Genomic DNA, 25,021 nt, shown 5'->3' with positions numbered 1-25,021 from the left:
GGTCTCATTTTCAAATCTATATCTCTTGATATCCTCTTCCCTATCTTTCCTTGCCATCTTGATGAGACCATTCTTTATGAAAGATCAGGTTTCAGAATTTTTGTTTGGGATCCTAGGTTTGACCAAGTTTCACACTATAAAGCTTCTATCTAGGAGGAATATAGCCTCTTAGATATTTTATCTTTCTCTAAATCTCCTCCTAAAGCCAACTGATCTCTCATCCTTGCTACCCTTTGTTTCTGGTCATCTTCAAATAATTCCTGCATTTAAATCTTGGGATGACCAGTCCCAACCTTCTAGATTTAGGGTTTCTCTTAAATCTTAGGCCTATCAATGATGTATTGAATGCAAACAGTCCGATTGATATTCCTGATGAAGAATTTGGCTTGGGCCTTCTTATATGAAGAAGACCTTCGACCAGCAAACCGAGCTAATCTCCCAACATGAACACATCCCTTTCTTCCTAGTTTGGATTTGTAGATACCTTCTATGTTCCCAGTTGGTATAGATTGTGATAGGACATCCCTGATTGCCCACTACCTTGAACGAGGATCGGCCTATAACTTTAACCTTTTTAGTTTTCGCCTATCTAAATCAAGGCCTTAGGGAAATAAATTTAGGGAATTAGGTTTATCATGGTCCTTTTTGGATCTTCCAAATGTGGCTCTATCAAAGCAAAAAAAAAAAAAAAAAAAGGTGGCTCTATGCCTATTTTCTTGAAGTCCGACTGCCCATGCTTGCTTTTCTTAAAGCCTATTTAGTCAATCTCTAATATGCTTGTCCAGGGGGATCCTTTCTCACTTTTTTTGAATGCTTCATAAGATTCCATGAAGGTCCTGCCCACCAGGGTAATTCTACTCCATGGGACTCACCAAATTCGATATGAACTGTTTTGGCCATCATAGAAAAGATTAGATAGAGGCCAGGAGCAAGTTTTGCCACATCGGATGCTGCATCATGCGCCAAACTTTTAAAAGATTCTAACTTACCCTTACGACATCCAATTAAGGTACTTTTTTTTTTTTTAAGTCAAGTAACCTTTTGAACTCTACGCTACAGCCCCACTCACAATGGGTATGGTGCACTGAGTGATCAAGGCCAAATTTATAGATGTAGAAACTTTATAGAGACACTTTCTTACTCCAAAAGATCTCCATGTAGGCTCCATCATGAAGCGATCTAGAAATAATAAGTGCTCAGCCAAGCATTAATCTCTAAATTTCTTCGCTCACCAATTTGGCCCTACTTAAGCAATCCATTATCCACCCCTATATTTTTTAAACTCCTCCTTTTATGATGAACTTCTAATTACTCATCAAAAATTGATTTCCCTGGCCAATTTCTTTTACTAATGATTATGTTTGGAGTATAATTTTTGAAAGAGTTTTTTTTGTCAAAGGTTTCATTCCTGCCTAATCCACATCGAGTAGACCTTATCATTGTGAGAATTCTTAATTCATGAGTTATAGGGAGAGACTTATGTTACCACAAACTGAGACTAAAGAAAATCTTGGATTTAAAGATGGTGTAAAGATTACAAATTGACTTATTATACTCCTGACTAATTAACTGACAACCTCCTAATCAACTTTCTTCGATAAAGCAAACAAACAACCTGTTCCAACAACTTTGAACCTTCTTAACCTCTAATCATTCGCCAATCAACCGGCGATCAATCAGACGAGCTAGTTGGAAAGGGGTGATTAGTGAAGAAAGGAATTGCTGAGAGGTTGATTCTACTATTTGGTCAAGACGAATAAGTAGTTGTGAAGCATGTTTAGGAGGAGGTCAAATTGACCCTTCTCTGAGTCGGACTAGTCAGAAACGGGAGAGCCCGCAGTCTATACTGCATCTCAGTGTTAGTACGTAAATAAATCGCGAATATGGTCCAAGTAATAAATGCCCAAGTTTTCTTCGGGTCCCAACTGCAATAAGATCTCCATGCTTCATTAGCCTATACTACTCCATAAAGAATGCCTATGGTTAAAAAGGTAAACCCTAAACTAATCATACGATAACTCCAATGATTCAAATGCTGAGTCAATTGATATTTATAATATTTTTTTAAAAAAAAGTGCTTTTAAAAATAGGTATATTTATAAACAAGCATGCTTAAGATATATAGTTACATTTCTTTGTAGACAGTTAAGCATCTGCCATAAATTAACAATAAAATTGTAACTTAGGCTTGCCCCGCTTGTCACAAGCCTCAACTAGAGATTCTAATACCTTCGAATCTTCCATGGTGCATTACCAAGTATTTGAACCAACAATTATCACGCAAGCAGGTCATCATCTCTTCCTACAAAAGGGCAAATTAACAATAAAATGTTCATTGAACTCAAGGACCAGAAATAAAATGTCAAGTCAATAAGACCTCAAATGTTGATCGACAATTCTAAGGGCCGGAACTTTCTCCTACCATTTTTCTGTGGTCTGGCTGTGAACGCCACAAAACAAGTGGCAAATATACTTCCTTAGCTGCAATTTTAGACCACAAATGAGTTCAAGAAATATCAACGTACTCTTTCGCCACCAGACGCGTCTTGGTACCGACTGATGTTACCGTTTCCCACCTATTATTTACCAAGATTACTTGGCCTGGATTTCCCCTTCCAACGATGCCCCCACACGGGGAGACGAGCCCCGCCATGAGGCTATAGAGCGCACTGAGCCTTGCTTCTTGTGGCTTGAGAAGGCTCCCGTGGGAAGCCGCTGAAAACCAAATAGCAGACCACTACTCTTTTTCCTCCGTGTCATTCTCGGCAAAGCTTAGTGGTGGTCTTCTTCCCCCGCTTGCCCGCCTTTCTATTCTACTGCAGCCTCCTTTTTTGATTCCCCTGCCTTCCAAATTTCAAACATCGCATGGAGTTTTTCTCACACCTTGACACCTGCTCAAACATCCCCTTTCTCCCTCTTCCTCTCCCCGTCTCGCTCATTCAGGCACGCACATAGCCATAAATCCATTTATATGAGTTGAGGAAGGGAGAAAGTTCTTATTTAGGTAATAATCTTCCGATATCTATCTAATAGATACATAAGAACCTAGACTGGAACATATCTAGTGGGCCTTATGAATCATATTACAAATAACCATCACTTTCTTAATAATGACAACGGCAATAATAATAATAAAGGCTGATAGATTCACTCTACAACAATATATTGATCTTGCAAGCCTTCGAGATAACGTGCATCAATTTGTTCGCTCACTATCTATTTATTTCTCTCTCTCATACCATATCATGGGACAGATTTAAATGCCATCCGGTAGCACATCATAATATTGTAATAATTTTGATTGTCTCATCCATTGCTTTGCCATCAGACATCAGAGTGTGCTGTGAAACTGAGCATCAATTCACGCGGGACTCGGAGTTATTTGGAGCTGCCAGAGATTTTTCAGTAATCTATGGAAATGGTAGACAACATCGAACAGGCCACGTGAACACCAGTCTCCACCTCTTAAACTTCTCAATTAATGCTTCTGCCGTCTGCATGTTTTCATACTGATTGCCTTCTTCTCTCTTTCCTTGTAACTGGTCTTATTCTCTCATCTATGTCGTAATTATTTTGTCTTATTCAATAAAAGCTGTGCTGGGTAGCTCCTTAATTTTAGCCTCCCTCATCATCATCATCATCATCATCACAAAAAAAAAAAAAAAAAAAAAGATGTTTATGAGCATACTCTTGAAACACATCCAGTGGCCCATGAATTGCACTGCAAATTATCAAAGTGTGACAATTTAATTATGAGGACCATTGGATTTGCTTTTCCAGCAGTGCCATGGATCACGGGTACTTGTGGTCGTAGGCACCTTCAAGGTAAACCGCGTCAACTTGTTTATCCAACCTCCCTCTCCTCGAGTGTGTGTACGTAAAATGGCAGTGGTGAATTGGTTAGTTGCCTTTGGGCCTCAAAGTTGGACTTAGAAAAAGTTCATTACCTAAACCGAAGAAAGTAGAATACCATCGGTTTTAAATGCACGACTGAAACCATTCTTTATGCTTTGTGCGCTTCATCTAGGAATAGAATGATATCTACTTTTTGAGTTTTCATATTCTTAACGTAATAAGTCCATGAACCCTACTCACAGTCGATATTATAGTTAGAGAACTGATTTATATGGCAACAAAGAAAAATATACTATGAAAAAAAAAGATGGTACCACAAAATAATTCATAAAATTGCTCTTACACTCAGCAGAATGAAAGAAGTTCATTATTATAATCACCCAAAGAGTCTGTGAAGTTGGGAAATTTTCTCCCATACAAAGAATTACAGCTGAGTTTGTTTTTGCTACCATAATGGAGTTTTATGACACAGAAGAAAATTCAGCTACTTCACAGTTTTTACAGAGGTAATCTCTCTTTTATTTGCTGCAGTAATTAACCAAGCCACCTAAATTTTATAAAAGGATACCAGTGCCCATCGTTATTCTAGTCTCCCCAACGAACGACTCCCGTCTTGCGCCTTCTAAAGCAAAGAGAACCCAAGAGCTTTTTGTTACCATGCAGAAGATTGGATTAGCCTAATAACTTCAACCGCTCATGTTAATTTAATGTAGTGGAAACAAGGATTTTCCTGTGACCACTTCATTGCCGAAGCTGATGATACATTCCTTCTCTACCTCAGGAGTCTTCTGAGGAAGGTAATGAGAGTGACCCCCAACGGATGATCTTATATGATCGTTGAGCGAACGCTTGTGTTTGAAATTTGACCCACAGGTGCAAAACCACAGCATGCCACAGTTCTTCTCATGGGTCCTCCAATCTCCTCTCACCGCAAATGGCTTGCTGCACTTTCTACACTCGAAGGGCTTCAATCCATGCTTCCTCTTATAGTGAGTCCGAAGGGTTTTGAAGTCCTTTAATGGTTTTGCTTGGGGATGATGAATGTTGTTCTTGCACCCGTGAGCACAACAGTAGCATGGAAGCTGGAGCATTGCAATCCGTTGTGTGCCTTTCAGAGATTCTGCTCCCTTTCTATATTCTGATCCATGCCCCCACATATGCATCTATAAAAATAAATATTACAAGCTAGTTTATGATTAAATATATAAGATATAGTGGTAGTTATAAATAGAGAAGAATAAAGTAGAATAGTCTCATAATTAGTAAAAGAACTTTTATGACTTTTTTTGTTATCTAATCACTAGATATATGTTTTTCTGAGTTATATTTTCACAGAAGACATTAAGAAGTGGACATTACACTAATCTAAGTATTAGAACAAGATGAAATAGATGAAAATAAATCACTTTGTAACTTCAGCCAGATATAACAAAAACAATAAATCTTTTGTACTGAGTTTATTATGTTTATGACCGCACACAAAAGCTAAAAAAGTTATAACAAGAAAATTTAGGCCAGAGTGAAAAATATTGCCTGATCATGTGACTAGAAAGATAAACAAAGTGAAAAACCAGGAATATTTGATTTGTTGATCAGGCATGACCATAACTAATGCTGTTTTTTCCTCTTACTTCAATGTCCATAATTTTGGTATATGTGCTTGGACAAGGGGTTAATTCTTGAAGGAAGAGATAATTTTTTTTTCTCAGTTCTTTACTAATTCACAAACGTTTGATAAAATAAAGTACAATGATTTATTGAACAAATTATAAGTCATGCATGTGAGATCGGCAGGAAGAGAGAAAAGCATAATAAAGTTGAACTTCCAAACTTGGAAAATAGAGCAATTCATCTTATTGTTGGGAAGAATATAATTATATGGACTCAGATAATTAGAAAACAGTAGGAAGAAGCAAATAAATTAGAAGTTCAAATACATAAATGAGTTCTTGAGAGGCTGACCTGCATATTGTTGAATCGGTTGAAGCTCTTATTGCAAACAGTGCAAGAGAACTGGACCGGCCCCATGAGGATCTGAGCTGGTGTGGGGATCCAAAACCTTTTTGATGAACCTCCCGACTTGCCGTCCTGTAAGCTCTCCATCTCCTCTTCTTCTTTCTTACAGTTCAAAGGCTTGGTCTCCCCATCAACCTCTCTTGATGCACCCGGCAATCCAATGTTCAAGGCCACGGTGACCCTTTCTTGACTGACATCCTTCCCAACAAAGTCCTCTTCTTCCTTGATGGGCTTCTTAGCCCCTTCAAGACTACTCAAAAGTGGCAAGCATTCTTGTGCTAGGGGTGGAGAGGAGGAGGAGGAGGAGGAGGAAGGTAGCTTGAGCCATTCAAAGAAGGGAGGAGATTGGAAGCAGAGATTCATGTCTTCATCCATGGGGTATTTCCTTGGGCCCGTGTTACCAAAATCCTCTCCTTCTGAGTCTCCTCAGCGGGGGATCGGAGGATAGAAGTTCAGGGCTCTTCATGTCAAGGTATGCAGGTATTGGCTGGAAGAAGAGGGGAAAAGAGAGAGGTAGTTTGGTCTTCCTTTAAGTCTTTGAGGTGGTTTTTGCTGCCCATTTTTCGTTTTCTTTTTCTAGCATGCTATGAGTACTTCACGAGGGTTGAATCTGTGGAAGCACAAAGCATTGTGGGTTTTAGAAGGGAAGTGCTCGACGGAATCAAGATGCATAGTATCTAAACAAAAATCATATGGGGCGGGCGTCGGGGAAAGAAATATAAAGTAGGCTTCTTATTTTGCCATATTTCTTCTAGTATCATATTAAAAAAAAATTCTAAAAGTCAAAGACACCTCTTACTAACGGAATCGTTAGTCCTATAAATAATTTTAAAAAAAATGCAGCATCCTCTTTTTTTCTCGTTTTTAGAATATACTTTTTACTATTACACACTATATAGCTAGGTGATATATATGTGCCAAGAAAATTAATTTTTTAGCAAGTCAATATACACCTTTAGGTAAATCGATATATATTTTCTAGAATATAGTGTTTTCAGTATATAGCATACAACTAGATAATATATACTTAACAAATTAAACAAAGTTAGAAAATTATGTCATGTGTACTGGTACTGATGAACACCATATTCTGAAAACTATATATCAATTTATTTAGAGATGTGTATTGCTTGCTAGATGATTAATTTGCTTGATGTGTATCACTTAGCTATGTAGTATGTACTAATAAAAAGCATATTTTAGAAAATGTGCATCGATTTACCTATAGGTGTGTATTACATCGCTACTATGTATATATCAAAGAGGCTTGTAATATGTATCAAAGAGTCGATGAATGTATATCACCCAGCCATGTAGTGTGTATTAGTGAATATGATATTCTAAAAACTATATATCAATTTGTTTGGATATGTGTATTGGGTTACTCGATAATTAATTTGCTAAGTGTCCATTATTTAATCATATAGTATGTATTGGTGAACACCATATTTTGAAAACTCTGTATTGATTTATTAAGAGGTATGCATTAACTTGTTAGATGATTAATTTGCTTGGTGTGTATCATTTGGACATGTAGTATATATTGATAAAAATACATTCTAAAAATGAGAAAAAAAGAGGATGCTACGGGATTTTTTTTTTTTTTTGTAAACATGAGACTGTCGACTCCATGAGTAAGAAGAGTCTTTTACTTTTAGGTTTCCTCTTTAAGATAGGCATTAGAAAAAAATATAGTAAAATAGGAAGCTCGCCCCATATTTTTTTCTTTAGTGCTTGCCCCATATGAATTTTGCTCATAGGATCATGTCATGCTGATGGAAAAAGATAATACACATTAGTTGTTTTATAGATGTATTTAGATTCTTTTGGTGGCTTTTTATCTGTTGTATCCACAAAGGGTCTGTTTGCCTATTTTTATAGGATTGGGTTGAAAGTCCCGTAGGATTCGTGGATTGGACCATCCATTTAAGCATGGACCTGTATTAACCATACTCTACCCAACCCAAATTTCATGGGAAGAAAAAAATTTCTTCCTGCAGCTCAAAGTCTAGGATTTGGACTAGGTTTCGATAGGCTCTTAGAAAATATAAGCTAAATGGGCCAACAAGTCCAATTCCTATAGGATTTTCAGCCCAATCCTATAGGAATATTCAAATAGCCCCTAAAAAGCAACTAATTATTCTTGCACAAATAGCATCTTGCTCACGCTAGCTATTGAGTTCAATAGATCATCAGTGGCTGTAGAGCTTACCTAGATTGATTGTGCCATTGTATCTCTAGGTAGGGCTTCCTTGAAGTGTCAATGGCCTTTCTCCAAGATGAGGGTATCATAGGATTGTGCCCTTGATTGGGTGAGTGAGACTGCATAATAATAAATATTTTTAGGATATTTTTAATAATTTTGCTTTCTTTTCTTTTCTTTTGCTCCCTAACACATTTTTGAGACCCATATGTGAGCTTTTAGTTTTAAACGTTTTATATTCAGAGTTTTGTTTATATTATATTTTCTGCAATAAGTTTGATTAAGGGGACTCATTGGGGAAAATTTTCTTGGGTAGATGTTTTGCTAGGGAAGCTATTTACTACATAATAACAAATATTTCTAGGGTATTTTTAATAATTTTCCCTTTTTTTTACCTTTTGCTGCCTAACACATTTTTTGAGATCCACACGTGAACTTTTAGTTTTAAACTATTTATAATTCTGAGTTTTGTTTATATTATTTTTTCTGCAATAAGTTTGATTAAGGGGACTCAATGGGGAAAATTTTTTTGGGTAGATGTTTTGCTAGGGAAGCTATATATTTAAACACAATCCACGGGGGGTTATTATGTTAGACAAGCATTTCAATAGGAAGACAATTTGAACTCGATGGAGGAATTTGTTTGCTATCTTACTTACTTGGAAAATGACCTAAGAAAGTTTCCTAGGATTTTTTTTCTGGTAAATTTTTTTTAAAGCAATATGCTAAGAAAATATATTTTTTGAGAATATTTTGAAAATGAGATTTACTAGAGTACAATTTTTGAAAAGACCTTTTATAAAACACTTTTCTCTTTGAAATTCCCTTTCCTAATTGTTTAAGAAATCAAATTTTATGGTGGCAAAAAGTCTATTTTGGATTTTTTTGAAAAATTTCTCCCAAAAATAATTTCGGACTCCTCTTGGGATATATTCTTAAATGTGCACATTATAGGGTGTATAAAAGGCCTCCCCTATAGAAGTTTTTGGCTCTCTTCAAATGTTTTATGTCATTTGCCAATTGAATGGGCACATAGCTTTCATACTAAAATGCATTCTGACGGCTTTTTCGCTAAAGGAATAGTAACTTTTACTAGCGTTTTTCATAGCCTTTACCGACGCTAATAAGCATCGGTAAAAATCCCACCGATGCCAGAGAAAGCGTCGTAAATGCGTCGGTGATACCTGAGTAGGAAAGGTTTTTGCCGACGCTAACGAAAAGCGTCGGCAAAACCTGAGATTTACCGACGCTTAAAAAAAGCGTCGGTGTAGTTGGTTTTGCCAACGCAAACAAGCGTGAGCATAAACTACTACTCGGGCATGCCGGCATAGCTGTTGGGGTTTTTGCCGATGCTTATAAGCGTCAGTGAATGGGTTTTAATGATGCTTTAAAGCGTCGGGATTGAAATTTTTTTTTTAAAAAAAAATATTACAAAAATACATGCATATCATAAATCAACATTTACATCGATATGAACCTGCATTATATTTACATCAATACAAATATTCAGATCATTCAAAATTTTCATATTGTCATATATGATTAATAAGTTTAGAATTATACTATACTTTAAAAAATATAAAAAGATACATATAAAACTTCTTAAATAACAGTCTAAAAAGTATTAGGGACCGAATTCAGCACCATCATCATCTCTACGAGCTGTTGAAGTATTAGAAATCTACAAAAAAAAAGAAAAACTTTAGAAGTTAGGAATATGAAAATCATTAACTCATGCAATATAAGTGATAATTATGTAAAGTCATCAAATACATATAGTTATTTACTTGAGGAGAGAGAAATCGCTGTAACATAGATAAAATATGCTCAAGTTAAGACTGCAAAGTTTGTTGGTTCTGCTTCAGCTCCTTATAAAGATGATAGTTAGATCCTTATCTGAGAGTAACATAATCTGCTGGATTTATGCGTTGAGGGATTATTATTGCTTATTACACAGACTTTGAATAGATTTAATCATGTTGGTATAACTTACCCCCCATGGAAAACTATCCTACTCCTCAAAGACGTTAAACAGTTGGATTTGCTTGAATGGACATAATTTACTTTATGAAAATGCCATGAGTGTTGAAACAATGACTCACATTGACATGTTCATCTGCATTATATATAGACTCTTGGCGACAGATACCATGACCAGTAGGCATTATATTGACAACATTTAGGTAGAAATCTGAATTTTCTTAAGCACCTGCTTAGGTCCAAATTAATCTACAACATTTTTCATGATGTACGTATAAAATTTGAGAACTGGTTTCTATTCAGACTTCAGTCTTGAGGAAGCACAGCCTACTGACGGATTGGTATCCATGAATAAGCACCACGAATCACCGCAAATAAGATCAGAAGTAACAGGCAATACATCATGCATATAAATAAGGACTTCATATAGGCACTGTTTCTATGGACCAATCCACGAGCTACTAATATTTGGTTAATTCTAAAATTTGAAATGCCGGAGAGGGTTGGGGAAAAAACTCACCTACTATTAAATGCCGGAGAGGAGGGAGGGGGAGAGGAGCTTGCCGTCGAATGTCACTCAGCACCGGAGAGAACAAGGATCGGCCGCTCGTCGTCGGAAATGAGGGAGGAGGAGAGGAGCTTGCCGTCGGACGTCGCTCGGCGCCGGAGAGGATAGGGGTTGGCTGCTCGTCGTCGGAGAGGAGGGAGGAGGAGAGGAGCTTGCCATCGGACGTCGGACGTCGCTCGGCGCCGGAGAGGACAAGGGTCGGCTGCTCGTCGTCAAAGAGGAGGGAGGAGGAGAGGAGCTAGGGCTAGCCTTGATCGGGATGCAGAATGAGGAGGAGGGGAATAGCCGCTAGGTTTTGATGTCAATTTTATTTCTGACGACGCGTATAAGCGTCGTCTTAAGCCACAATCTACGACGACGCTAATTAGAGTCGTCTATAGCCGACGCTTTTTAAAAGCATCGGCAAGTTTTGGCGCCAGACCGAAAATCGCCGACGCTTGTAAAAAGCATCGGCAAAAAAGAGTCGTTAAAGCACGATTTTACTATAGTGTTTATTATCCTCGGAAAATTTTCACATCCATTCCCTTGCTTTGACTTGCCGTGCTTCTAGAAATTCTTCCTTTGATGGCAGAGTCCTCGAACTCCTCTATGTTTCTTTCTTTTTGGCTAGAGATGGCTTGCATGTCTCCTTTGCAAAGGCTTAAGAGGAACAAAGGAAGATTATTCGGATAAACACACTTTTCTCAGATTTATATTCTTGGAAGATGATAGAGTCGATTTGGACCTTCTTTAAGAAGCTAGAGAGTTTCATGATTTGGCTTATGTCTGATTCAGCTAGGTGGAGCTCTACCCACCCTCGAGGATGTAGGCAACATCCTCAGGCTTCCTCCTTAATTATGGTTCGGAAGAGAGACGACTACATATATGAGGCACGACGTAGGAGATGCTCGGTATCATTGATGTGGATGGGGCAGACTTGGTTTCAAGAGCCTTTCCTCATTTCTCATCATTTCCTATTTATTCATTTTAATTACTCGTCACTTACTGTGTATTTCTGAGACGGTGGATTCCTAGGAGGGTCTGAGTCGTATGCATATGCCTTGATACCTTTTGTCTTGTACAACTTTTCTCCTTGGATGATGCCAGGTTTGTGGATTCTTGCCTTTATGATCTTCTAGGGGTAGTGGAGAATGGACATTCTATCATTCCTTGCATCCTACGTGAGACCTTCGCTTGCTTGAGTACATTTCACCAGGATCCTTGGCAGTTTAGAGGTTGTGCAACATTGAATCATGTGAGTTTTCCAAACACTTCCAGTTTTGTCGAGCATCCTAAAATAATTCGTCTCATTATTTTTGAACTTCTTCTTCTTTGCATTTATGGCTGATGGAGCACCTCCCTATTATGGGGGATCCGCACTTGGTTTGCCTGGGGTCCCGTTATATCTGCATGCATTAAAGACCTGTGACTCGAAGCTTGGCAAGAGAGAGAATGATGAGGATGGTAGGGACCTTGGGAAGAGTTTGGGCTCCTCTTCTATTGTGTGGTATTGTGGTATTGGAGCTTGCCATCGAATGTCGCTCGGCGCTGGAGAGGATAAGGGTCGGCTGCTCGTCATCGGAGAGGAGGGAGGAGGAAAGGAGATTGCCGTCGGATGTCGCTTGGCGCCAGAAAGGACAAGGGTCAGCCGCTCGTCTTTGGAGTGGAGGGAGGAGGAGAGGAGCTTGCCGTCGGACGACGCTCGGCACCGAAGAGGAAAAAGGTCGGCCACTCATCGTCAGAGAGGAGGGATGAGGAGAGGAGCAAGGGCTAGCCTTGATCAGGATGCAAAATGAGGAGGAGGGGAACGACCGCTAGGTTTTGTTGTGTATTTTGCTTCTGACGATGCGTATAAGCGTTGTCTTAGGTGAAACACTACAATGATGCTAATAAGCATCGTTTATTACTGATGCTTTTTAAAAGCGTCGGCCATTGTTGACGCTAGAGCGAACAAGCGTCGGTAAAAAAGCGTCAGCAAAAACCACTTTTCCTATAGTGTTTTCATTCAATCTAGAGTGAGTGACCATATCCTCCTTCCTGCTTCAATGGTCCCTAGATCTACCATCACTGGGGAGTTTGAAGGCACTTTGAATTGATCTAGGGTTGCCTATCATGCATGGAGCTCTATCATTGTCTGCTTGGCTTTCCATTGGTAACCACAAGTAAGGCTGCAAATGGGTTGGGCTAACCTGACACGAGTGCTTAAGGAGCCAGGAAAGAATTTTTTCTATGGCAATTTATTTTTGGTTTATACCTAAGCAAAGACTATTTATGGAACACCTATTATGATATTTTTCTTTCTTATGGAATGCCTAATTATAGCTTTTTTTTTCCTTTCTCCTCAAGTTTAGGATTATTTATTGTAATTGCTTGAAGAGCATTCCAAACGTGCCTATATAAAGACATGCCCTATGTTATGTTTTCAGAAATGAATTTCAAGTTTGAGAGAATTAAGGATTAAGCCTTTGATTTGACGAGTTTCTTCTTTTTGGCTGTTCTGTATCTCTAGGCTTTTCTTTAGGTGGTGAGCGTGTCTCTATCTCAGGAAGATTGTCTGTAAGTGGTGATCACTAGAACTTTGTATCCTAGGATAGATTTTTTTGGATGGTGAGTTTTCTTTTTCCATCAAACTCTGTATCCTTTAGGTGGATTTCTTTGGATAGTGAGTTTTTTTATATCTATTGTTCTTATTCTTAGGAATTTTGGGTTTACCATTATTTTCAAATTCTTGAGTTGTATTGGTTTGCTCATTGTTTGGTCTTCCCCCTTTTATTTTTTTTGGCATCAGACTTGGCATCAGAGCAAGGGTTGTCATCACTAGTCGAGGTCGTGGTCGAAGAGGGCAGAAAGTTGAAGGACTAAATTGTGAGAAGGATCTTCGTGATGCTGAGAATGAAGAATTGTGGAGAAAAGTACAGCAGCTTAACAACAATTAGCGCGTCTTCAAACTTTGAGATATAATATCCCAAATTATGAATTAGAGGAAAAAGATTCACATGATGAGGAAGAAGAGACCATTCCTTTTCATCGTGATCATAGCCCGGCATCTAATCATTCCCGAAGGAGTTGCGAGTTTCAATAAGAGTTCGACATCAAAGTTGATATTTCTAATTTTGAAGGAAGGGCGCATCCTGATGATTTCATTGATTCGATGCATACGGTGGAGCGCATCTTTAAATACAAAGATGTACCAGAAGATCACAAGCTAAAAATTGTAGCCATCTAGTTGAAGAAGTACACCTCTATCTGGTGGGAGCATCCTAAGAAGAAAAAAGACGAATTGTGACATAAGAAAAGATGAGAAAGGTGTTAAGAAAGAAATTTCTTCCTGATTATTACAGACAAAATGTTTTTTCTCAAGTTTCATAATTTTAAGCAAAAAGAATTATCTATAGAAGATTATACTGCTTAGTTTGAGTATCTAATGTTGCGGTGTGATGTTATGGAGCTCGAGGAGCAAACCATAGCTCATTATCTTGGCGAGTTACGTTGTGACATTTGTGACATGGTATAATTGCAACCTTATTGGATTTTTAAAGATGTATGCAAGCTAGCAGCTAAGGTTGAGAAGCAACTGAAGGAGCCTCATAGGGAGTTTTTCGCTCGACAAATCATGACACTTCTTGTAACCGGAAGAGTGCCGAACCTTTCGAAGCTAATTCTACGAAGGCGTCCTTGTCAAAATTTCCTCCAAAAGCAGAAAGTCCAACAGTTGGTTCTAGTCGTTCTCTACCTCCTATCGATCCCCGATGCTTCAAATGCCAAGGTATAGGCCATATTGCATCTGATTGTCCTAACCGTAAAATTAATTCTCTTGTGGATGAAGACGAAGGTGAAGCCAAAAAATTGGGTGAGCCAACATATGATGAGGAGGTAAATGAAGAGAAAGTGGTTTATGCCGATCAAGGAGAATCTTTGATGGTTTGTAGGAGCTTGAGCACAACACATGTAGAAGATGACGAGTGGCTTCGCAACATCTTTCATACAAGATGTACTTCTCATGGCAAAGTTTATGCTATGATCATTGATGGAGGAAGCTGTGAGAATGTCGTGGCAGAAACAATGGTGGAGAAATTGAAGCTCAAAATGGAAGATCATCCTAAACCATACAAGCTTTCTTGTCTTTGTAAAGATAATGAGGTAAAGGTTCACAAGCGTTGCCTTGTTCAATTTTTTATTAGTAAGAAATATTCCGATGAGTTGTCTTGTGATGTTATACCTATGGATGCGTATTACTTATTACTTAGTCGTCCATGGCAATATGATAGAAAAGTAATACATGATGAATTCAAGAATATATATTTCTTTGTGAAAGATGGGGTGAAGATTGTGTTAGGGCCTACTAAAATAGAAAGCAGTCCCAAGCCTTCTAAAGGGGGAGAAATAATCTTTTGTCTAAGTCAGAAGTTGAAAAGGACATAGTGGAATCTCATAGAACCTATGACTTTATTGTTCTATAGGAGATGAGGAGAAGTGTGAGTTGCCTCCTATCATGGATACTTTATTCCATAAATTTTCTGATATTGTTTCCAATAAAATTCTACCAGGACTACCATCTATGAAAGACATGCAACATTGCATTTATTTCATACGTGGTGCTAGTCTCCCAAACAAGGCAGTATATAGGATGAGTCCTAAGGAGTAAGAGGAGTTACCAGCAAGTAGACGAGTTGATTGTTAAAGGGGTTAGTGAGGGAAAGCATGAGCCCATATACGGTTCTAGCTCTTTTTATGCCTAAAAAGGATGGTTCTTGGCGTATGTGCGTTAATAGTAGAGCAATGAACAAGATTACAATCAAGTACCGATTTTCAATTCCACGTCTTGATGACTTACTTGATCAATTACATGGTACTTTTATATTTTTGAAGATTGATCTTAGGAGCGGCTACCATCAGATCCGAATGAGGCCAGGAGACGAGTGGAAGACTGCTTCAAGACAAGAGATGGATTGTATGAGTGGATGGTTATGTCATTCGGATTATCAAATGCCCCGAGCACTTTTATGCACCTTATGAATCATCTGTTTAAACTTTTTATTGGTTTGTTTGTTGTGGTTTACTTTGATGATATTTTAGTGTGCAACAAGTACATTGATCAGCACTTGATGCATCTTCGTTAAGTTTTTAAGAAGCTACAAGAGCAAAAGCTGTATGTGAACTTGAAGAAGTGTCACTTTTGCACTACTAGAATCATCTTCTTAAGTTTTGTAGTCTCAAGTGATGGAATCAAGATGGATCTAAGCAAGATGGAGGCAATCACAAGCTAGCTTGTTCCAAAACTATTCATGATATCCAAAATTTTTATGGGTTAGCTTCATTTTATCATCAATTTATAAAAAGAATCAATACTATTATTAATTCTATCACTGATTATTCGAAAGCAGGAGTCTTTAAGTGGATTGAAGAAGCATAGAAGAGTTTTGAGGTTTTGAAGAGAAAGGTAACTAAAGCTTCTGTCTTAGCATTGCCAAATTTTGAAGGTATATTTATAGTAGATTGTAATGCTTCTAATCTGGGGATAGGTATTGTCCTTAGTCAAGAAGGTAAGCCTATTGCCTATTTCAGCGAGAAGTTGAGTAAGTCTCGGAGGCAATACTTTATTTATGACAACGAATTCTATGCCATCATGCGAGCCTTGGATCACTGGAGCCATTATCTTTTGCCTAAGAAATTTATTCTCTTTTCTGATCATGAACACTGAAGTACATCAATGGGCAACACAAATTGAACTGACGACATGCTCAATGGGTGGAATTTTTGCAGACCTTTTCATTTACCATTAAGCATAAGTCTGGACTTCAGAATAAGGTGGCCGACGCACTAAGTCAAAAATATTTCATGCTGTCTACTATGCAAGTGAAGATCTTAGGCTTTGAAGTTCTTAAGGAGCTATATCAAGATAATCCGTATTTCAATACTATTCTAACTGAATGCATGAAAGGGTCATTTAATCATTTTGTCTTGCAGAATGGATTTTTTTCAAGGATAATTAGTTGTCCATTCCTTAATGCTCATTGCGAGAGGTAATTATTCTAGAAGCTCATGGAGGTGGCCTAGCTGGACATTTTGGGCGTGACAACTTTTTCGTTGGCGGCATCTCATTTCTATTAGTCTAGAATGGAGCGAGACATTATGAGGCACTTGGAGTGATTTAAGACTTGTCATGTAGCCAAGAGTCATGGGCAAAACACAGGATTGTATACCCCATTACCAGTTCCAAATTTACCATGGGAGGACGTTAGCATTGACTTTGTGATGGGGCTGTCGTGGACACAAAGGAAGAAGGATTTTATCATAGTAGTTGTCAATTGTTTTTCAAAGATGGCACATTTTGTTTCATGTAGCAAGATCATGGATGCTCCATATGTAGCTGACTTATACTTTTAGAAGATTGTACGACTTCATGGCGTGCCAAAAACGATTGTCTCGGATCAAGATACTAAGTTCATGAGTCGCTTTTGGTGCACTTTGTGGAGAAAGCTTGGAATGAACATACTTTTCAGCATGTCATATCATCCTCAAATTGATGGTCAAACTAAAGTTATTAACCGAAGCTTGAAAAATTTATTGAGGAGTTTTGTAGGTAAAATCATTCGTCAGTGGGATCTTATGTTAGCTCAGGCGGAGTTTTTCTACAACTATTCTGTAAGTCAAACTACTGGTTACAACCCTTTTGAAGCAATGTATGACCATAATCCAATTAACCCCTTGGACTTGGCCCTTATTTCTTCAACACAACAATTTAGTGGAGATGGCGATGAGCGAGTCAAGGCTATTAAGAAGATGCATGAGCAGATTAGAGAGAAGATTGTCAATTAAAATGAGAAGTATCGTGCTAGTGTCAATAAGAATCGTAAGCCAGCATCTTTCAAGGAAGGAGATTTGGTGTGGATTCATCTTCGAAAGGAGCATTCCTTAATTGGAAAGTATGGGAAGCTGATGCCTCGAGCTGATGGTCCATTCAAGGTGTTGCGACGTGTCCGAAAGAATGCTTACAAGGTTGAACTTTCAGGAGACTATGGTATTTTTGCTACATTCAATGTATTTGACTTATCCCCTTATCATGAAGATGAAGATGAAGCTGGTCCAGACTTGAGGATAAGTTTTTTTTTCAACTAGGGGAGCATGACACAGGTGCTTAAGGAGCCAATTTTTTTTTTCTATGGTAATTTATTTTTAGTTTATGCCTATGCAAAGGCTATTTATGGAACACCTATTATGGTATTTTTCTTCCTTATGGAATGCCTAATTATGGTTTTTTTCTTTCTTCCCAAGTTTAGGATTATTTATTGTAATTGCTTAAAGAGCATTCCAAATGTGCCTATATAAAGGCATGCCTATGTTATGTTTTCATAAATGAATTTCAAGTTTAAGAGAATTAAAGATTAAGCCTTTGACTTGACGAGTTTCTTCTTTTTGGGTATTCTGTATATCTAGGCTTTTCTTTGGGTTGTGAGCGTGTTCTTACTCTATATCTTAGAGAGAATGTCAGTGAGTGATGATCACTAGAACTCTACATCTTGACTCGACCTGACCCGATCTGACCCAAATTCTGTACACGGTTAGGGCTCACAAGGGTGCTTATGGGTCTCTAACTATCTATTCCTCTAATCTCGTCTTGTGTTTGAAGACGAGAGGAAGGAAAGAGATTGTCTTTTATATACTGTCGAATGGTATGAATTTTATATTATGGTTTAGGTTGGTTACATTAAATGGAAACATTGTGGAAGATAGAATAGAGTTAATTTTGCCATGTGGAAGAAGATGGGTTCATGATGAGTCCTTTGCAGCTATTGAACTTTGTTATGTGTCATTATCAAAACTATATTCCTTATTTTGACCCTTGTATGCTTTTCTAGTAGTATATTTAGAAAAAATAGTAGTAGAAAGGATTAGCTTAAAAGCAATTCTTTTCTACTCAAAAAAAGTGTTGCATATGTGAACAGAAAATTTTTCTTGAAGCCAATAAGGTTAAACCTATCATTATTAGGTTAGTTTGTAATAGCATCAATCCTTAATGCTTAAACACTTTTACTTGTACCTACATAATCTACTTTTTGTAGCTTTCACTCATGACAAGTACAGAGATCGGACTCGGACCCAGCCTAGACCCGACTCAGACCCAAATTTTTTGGGTTGGGATGGGTTTATACATAGACCCGACCAGACCCAAATGATCCGTTAAGTTAGAACTTTTAGCCATGGATCTGACCCAACCCAACCCGATCTTTTATTGGGTTGGGTCTGGGTCCAATAATAGGACCTGAACAAAGAACTGGGTTGGGTCGGGGTCACTCATTACCCAGTCCGACTCAACCCATTTGCACCCCTAACTACAAGACACTTGACAATGCTGTTGGATTGTAGCTAGATGTGGAGAGTGCCTGGGATGCAGAGCAAGTAAAGTGTTTTTTTTCCTTTGTCACCATGAAGTATTAGTCATGAAGAAAGAAGTTTTGGGCTCTTCTAAGTTTGCATGAGTGATAGGACAAGAGTTGTATCTTTCGTGCGAAAGAAGAATCCACCTTCCTTTGCATGAATCCACCATCATATCGTACAATGTTCACTTTGAGATCTGTGTAGGCTAATGAATGAATGAGTTTGAAGTGATTGGAGATCTATGCGGGGCACTATCCAATGGTCGATGTCATGAAAGAAGATCAAGCATTCTTTCACACAAAAGATACAACCTGAACCCTAAGTGATGAGAATGCCCCAGACTTGGACTTGTTAGTAAAGGAGTCACTCATTGATGTGGTCTTTGAGACATTTGGAATAGCTTTAATAGAGGACACTAATGAGGATGAGTTTGCGGAGTCGGTTAAATTATTTTTATTGTTTCTAGATATTTTTGTTATTTTTTGCAATTTTTATCATCTTTAAATTAGGAGATAAATCTAATCTGATTTGGATTGAGCATTGTTAGTGAAAAAGAAGGAAATTTTCATCCTCTTCTAACTAGAAAAGGGATCTAGCTCCAACAAAAAGAGCAGACCTCTAGAAAATAGTAGAGAACCTGCACTTTCTCCTCTTTTTAGCTAGAAAAAGAACCTATTGTCGCCCTTACTGTCCCATTCCGAGTCAGCTAGGGAACTCAGGATACCTAGAGAGTTCGAGTGATCAAGGCAAAGGGTGGCTTGCTAAACTTGAACGGACAATGCCTACATGCATGCGCGGATGTGCCACCGATGTTGGGCTAGTTAAAAAGATGTGGGTTGAATGAAGAATAGAGATTAGCATGGGTCTAGGTGTCTTAACTTTTAAGGACTTTTGCCACCATTATACCACCTTTCAAATAAGATGAAAATAGATGGGAGTGTAGCATTGAGCTATGGTACAAGAGTGTAGCACTAGACTGCGGTAGAAGGATGGCACTAAGCTAGGTAGGGATTGTAGCACTGGGCTATGTTGAGGGTGTAGTGATGGGCTACGGTAGAAATCTAGGTTACACATAATCTTAGGATAAAAGGTACATTAAACTTAAGATAAAAGATAAAGATTCATTGGATTGATTGTTGAAAGATCCTCTATAGAGTATAATTCTACTTATTTATACTAATATATAATAACTTCCCTCAAACACGATAATTGTTCACTCTGACAATTTCTTCCCACATTTAGTCTCCACTTCTAGTAGTTTTGGCAATTGTTTTCAACCATCTTCCCACTATACACATAGGCAAACATGATCATTTTGTAACTACCAAACTGATAATTATGCCTTATCGACCATTAACTTATTCCGACTTAGCTTGTGTTGGTCATCTCCTATCACTTGGTCTATAATATAGTCTTCTATTATTGAGATTTGAGATTGGTATGATTGCCTCAATTCTATCAGCCAACGGCTCAAGACTTGACCTTTAAGTTTGCTTCTTCATTTGAGGGTCCAATTATATGTGTTCAGCTTGGGTCTCTACTCTTAGTATGATTTCATAGCTAAACTTCATCCCGTCTTAGTAGAGGTCACGTGATTCTTATCTAGTCTAATTCTATCAACTTAATCCATGTAACACTTACTTCTGGCCACCAACTAAATTGTTGAGATGTGGTATAAATAAAATCGAACTCAAATAAGGAGAACAAGAAAATAGAAGGCAGATGACATGATTTTGGAGAACAGAAATAAAGTACAGACTCTACTCTCTACCCATAATATGTACAACTATTATAGATCATGAGTAATTAATGAAAATAAATGTCTCATAGGCCCATGTTCTAAATTTTTTATTATTTATTATTTTATTAAAAAAATTGAGCTAAGCAGGTTGAAAGAATTTCTTCCTTCTCCATGATCAGAACAATTTTGGTATCAACATAGTTATTAAACCCGGGCTGGAGACTTATTTGGGCCAAGTGTTTGGGTCATCATGAGGTCATTTGTTTGACCGTAGGGTTAGTTGGTCAAACCAGATTTATGACAAAAATATTAAATTCTAAAACATAAAAGATAGATTCAAGTTAAGAGAGATGTACATAATTATTGATAAGATTATATTTTATATATTATTATATACATTATATAGGTCAACGTTTTTGGTCCTATTAGAAAACAGGACCGACCAGGGATCTAGTTCATTGATTTTATAGGCCAATTGGTTGAAGCAGCCTGGGTTTAATAACCATTAATAGCAAAGTTGGAGACCTCCTAGCAAAACTCTTTTCAAATTAAATTGGCATCGTTCATCAACAAGCATTTGGTTCCCATAATATTTACCCACCATGCCACCCTAGCCTAGATCTAGCACGTCTCTCTTTTTAACTCCATTATTCAAATTTAATAATTTTATGGTACCAAAATACAGTATCGCCAAACCTAGAGGGTTAGAAAAAAGGGAACTCAGCTGAGTGGAAAGGAAAATGGGCTGGATGATGGCAATGGCGATAACCCTACTTGTGGACAAATAAGCGACCATGGTTATCATTCAGAGCAATCCGACCCAAGAGAAGGAATTTGGCAAAGCCATGGAGAAAAAAATCTTGGGCCAAGGTCATCAAAGGCCAAACTCAATGTTTAGGAGATGCAAAGTTTTTGATCATCCCTACTGATGTAGTTGAGGATTCATGCAAAGAATGGAAATCCATGGCCTTTGTAGGGAAGACCTTGGGGAAGAAAGTTTTCATTGACTATATCGCAAGGGAGATGAAACAAAGATGGAAGTTGGCACCTGAAATGGAATCTTTGACTTTAGCAGAGGGGTTCTACTTGTTTCAATTCAACACAGAGGATTCCAAAAATAAAATCCTCCTTGATGGAGAATTTTGAAGCAATCCTTGGACAAGTTATATAATAAGGAAGAGATTTATTGGCTCAAAAGTGCCATGGATAAAAGATGGGTATATTGAAATACAGCTTTCCTCAATAAGGCCGCCTCAGGTAAGAAAAGAAGCAATTTCATTGCCTCTCTCGTGGATGGAGGAGTTTAGTTCATCCCTCAGAAAGATATTGCTTCAATACTCTATTTATATTTCAAAAATATTTTTGGAAGCTACTCTAAATCAAAGATTTCTAACAATTGGAGCTTCCTCTATGCTAGCCCTTTTATTTGGTTTGAGCACCCTCATTGACGCCTTCTTTGTGGATGAATTAGACATGACATACTTTCGTTGGGAAGTTTGAAAGCTTTGAGGCCTAATGGGTCCTCTTTCTTCTTCTTTGAAAGATATTGGAGCTTAATCAAGGATGATCTTTTATCCTCGAGGATTTTTGTGAGAATAGAGCCTGAATGGGCTGAAGCCAGCAGACCCACCAAAAAAAAATACAGAACAAAGGATCGCAATTGCGATCCTTTGCTCCACCTTCCACGGCATGACATGGGCTAGATCTGCGGCAACACTACGGGAGCTCCACGGCCGCTTGAACGGCTACCGATTACGCTCAATCACAGTTAGAATCACGGCAGTAAACAAGCCATGTGTCTAATCCCTTCGAGAACCCTCTAAATCTCCTCGCCCTTTGCCATTGATCCACCACCGAGCTTCCACCTCTCCTCCCTTACTTCCAGTGACCGACGCACCACCACCTTTGAGCTCTGCCACTCTTGAAAACCCCTTTTGTTCTCTTAAATTTTTGCTGCTCTATTTTTTTAGGTCGAGTTGCTCATTTTCACTAGAATTCATTGCCATGGCCAAGAGCTACTGCTTGCGCCGCTCGCTGGTGAGACCCCACCCTCTCTTGTTTCTTTATTGGCTAAGGAAGTCGCCTCTAAGTTAGCTAGGGGGGCGCTGCCCCCTTTCTTTCTCCTTCTCTATTTCTTCTATGTTCACGACCCCTCCTCTATTTCGAGCCAAGTAGTTGTTCCTTTCTCACTGCGCCACCACGAGCTGCTGGCCGAGCCACCGCCAGGCCATCGACCACCCAAGCCTGTCCACTGCTAGACCTTTCGGCCTATCCTTCCTCTCTTCCTTCTCTTTCCCCTTCCTCCTTGTTTTCTTAATGGGATGAAGGACCTCTGTTGGGATGTGTCAACCCTATCTTAAGCCAAGAGAAAAAAAAAATACTCTCCGACTCTCCTTAACCAAGTATATCTAGACTTTGCTCCTAATAGTCGACCGGAACCACTCAAACTGGGCCCGTGGTCAGGATTAGACCAAGATTTGGACTGAGATTCTTTCTTCAAGCCTCCTTCTCTCTCTAAGCCAAACCTAGGAATCTTAGTTCAAAGTCCTTGCTTCCATTTTGCTTAGATCCAACTTGATCCCTTGGTGGGTGCCGTGCATCGCCTCGATACTTGGGTGGTAGATCAGCTCATTACTTCAACCCCATCTAAATTTGACCATCGTTGGTCTTCACTATTGAATCCTCCTTACTTGGACTGACCTAGGCAGTCAGGCACAATTACCTAACCGAATTGCTCTGGGGGAATGAGTCCGCTCTCCAGAAATATTTAATTTTGACTTCTAGAATGATGTTAAAATTTATAATATTTTAATAATATTAAGCAGGCATATCTGACCCGTTTGTCTAAAATGGGATTTAAAGCGAAAAGATATAAGTAACCTAATATGTCAAAGTGCGTTTTTCAAGTTATTTGGTAAAATAATTATTAGTTGAATAAATTTTGATATATAATTTGTACTTAGTTAAATGGATGAGCAATGTTAATAATCATTTTAAAAATTATATTACATATTATAAAATTTAGAAAATGTGATCGGACAAATTATGAAAAATCTATTCTTGTATGTATATATTCTCAGCATAGATATGATCTGGCCCCGCCAATAGAGATTTTCTGTTGGCCTTGTCGACTTGTAATCTGTGAGAAATTGGTTTAGATTTCACTCCACCGATGATTAGAATAGTGATATTTGGACACCGTCGTCACAGATGGTTAATAATAGTAGTTTTTTGTCACAGATATTATGTTGCTTACTGGGCTAGTGTAGCTCACCATCATGTTTTCTCTATTTCTTAGATCGAGATGCATTATCGCATGAGACTGAGGAGTGTATTAGATTTTTTTAAGATACCTTCATTTGGTGACGCTTTAATGAGATTAGTTAGAGTAATTAATTTGATTTATCTTAATAGTTAGTATATGTTGGCTTATGGCACTTTGAAACTCTAGTAACTGATTAAATAAATTTTTAGAAATTAATATTGCTTTGATATAATCTATAGCGTTGCATGTCTGTATGGCTCGCCATACAGGTGTGCAGCGTTTGTTGCGCTCTGGATTCCCTGCATGGTAAATTTGGTGGTGAATTGGAACAAGCTGAACATTGTATCTGAGATTCACAGTTTCTTGGGCCTAACTCGATATTATAGATGGTTTGTTGAGGATTTTTTCTTAATTGCTGCACCTTTAACTCAACTAACTCGTAAACTAGTTAAGTTTGAGTGGTCAAATAAATATGAACAGAGCTTCAAGAAACTTAAGGAACATTTAGTGTCAGCCCCTATCCTTATCCTTTCTTCCAGTGGTGAAGATTTTATCATCTATAATGATGCTTCAATAAAAGAATTGAGTTGTGTGCTGATACAGAATAATAAGGTAATTTAGTTTCCCTAGGTAAATGCTTTGGGGCGCCCATTTTGTGTAGAAAAGAAAATTATCGGACTCATAAACATTGATTTGATAATTTAATAATCAATCACCTTGCGTATGGTAATAGATAAATCCGCAAACTTTTAATGATCTCCATTTGCTACGTGGTGGAAGAACTCTTCGTGTGCTCATAACTTGGGGCCCCTAGCATTACTCGTTTTTCTATTATTACTTTTTAATAAGGATGCGAACGAACCATGCCAAGTCCTCCATGGACACGCTATCCATGCGTGGGTCGTATTAATCCCCTTTAACGGACAAAAGGTTTAATTCCAGGAGGCCAGCTGCTTGTTTCAGAGAACACTATCCACCCAAGCCTTCCACTTGGACACATTTCAGCAAATGCTGCTAACCAAACCAACAAGCTGA

The 25,021-nt window shown here is 38.2% G+C and overlaps 1 protein-coding gene across 1 annotated transcript; it reads right to left on the bottom strand.

Annotated features, from left to right (window-relative positions):
- Window positions 1–4,424: 4,424 nt before the first annotated feature.
- Window positions 4,425–6,389, bottom strand: LOC103718008 (zinc finger protein WIP3-like). The gene is made up of 2 exons (XM_026808817.4): window positions 5,818–6,389; window positions 4,425–5,018 (listed from the first exon to the last, which is right to left on the bottom strand). The coding sequence occupies exons 1-2, from the start codon at window positions 6,244–6,246 to the stop codon at window positions 4,560–4,562; spliced, it is 888 nt and encodes a 295-aa protein (XP_026664618.4). The 5' UTR covers window positions 6,247–6,389; the 3' UTR covers window positions 4,425–4,559.
- Between the last annotated feature and the right edge of the window lie 18,632 nt (window positions 6,390–25,021).

The sequence above is a fragment of the Phoenix dactylifera genome, chromosome 12, assembly GCF_051530095.1.
Source record: "Phoenix dactylifera cultivar Ajwa chromosome 12, Ajwa_hap1_PhDact_Kaust_v1.1, whole genome shotgun sequence".
Taxonomy (NCBI): Eukaryota; Viridiplantae; Streptophyta; class Magnoliopsida; order Arecales; family Arecaceae; genus Phoenix; species Phoenix dactylifera.
The sequence above is the reverse complement of the archived record's forward strand: the minus strand, read 5'-3'. Positions and strand labels throughout refer to the sequence as shown.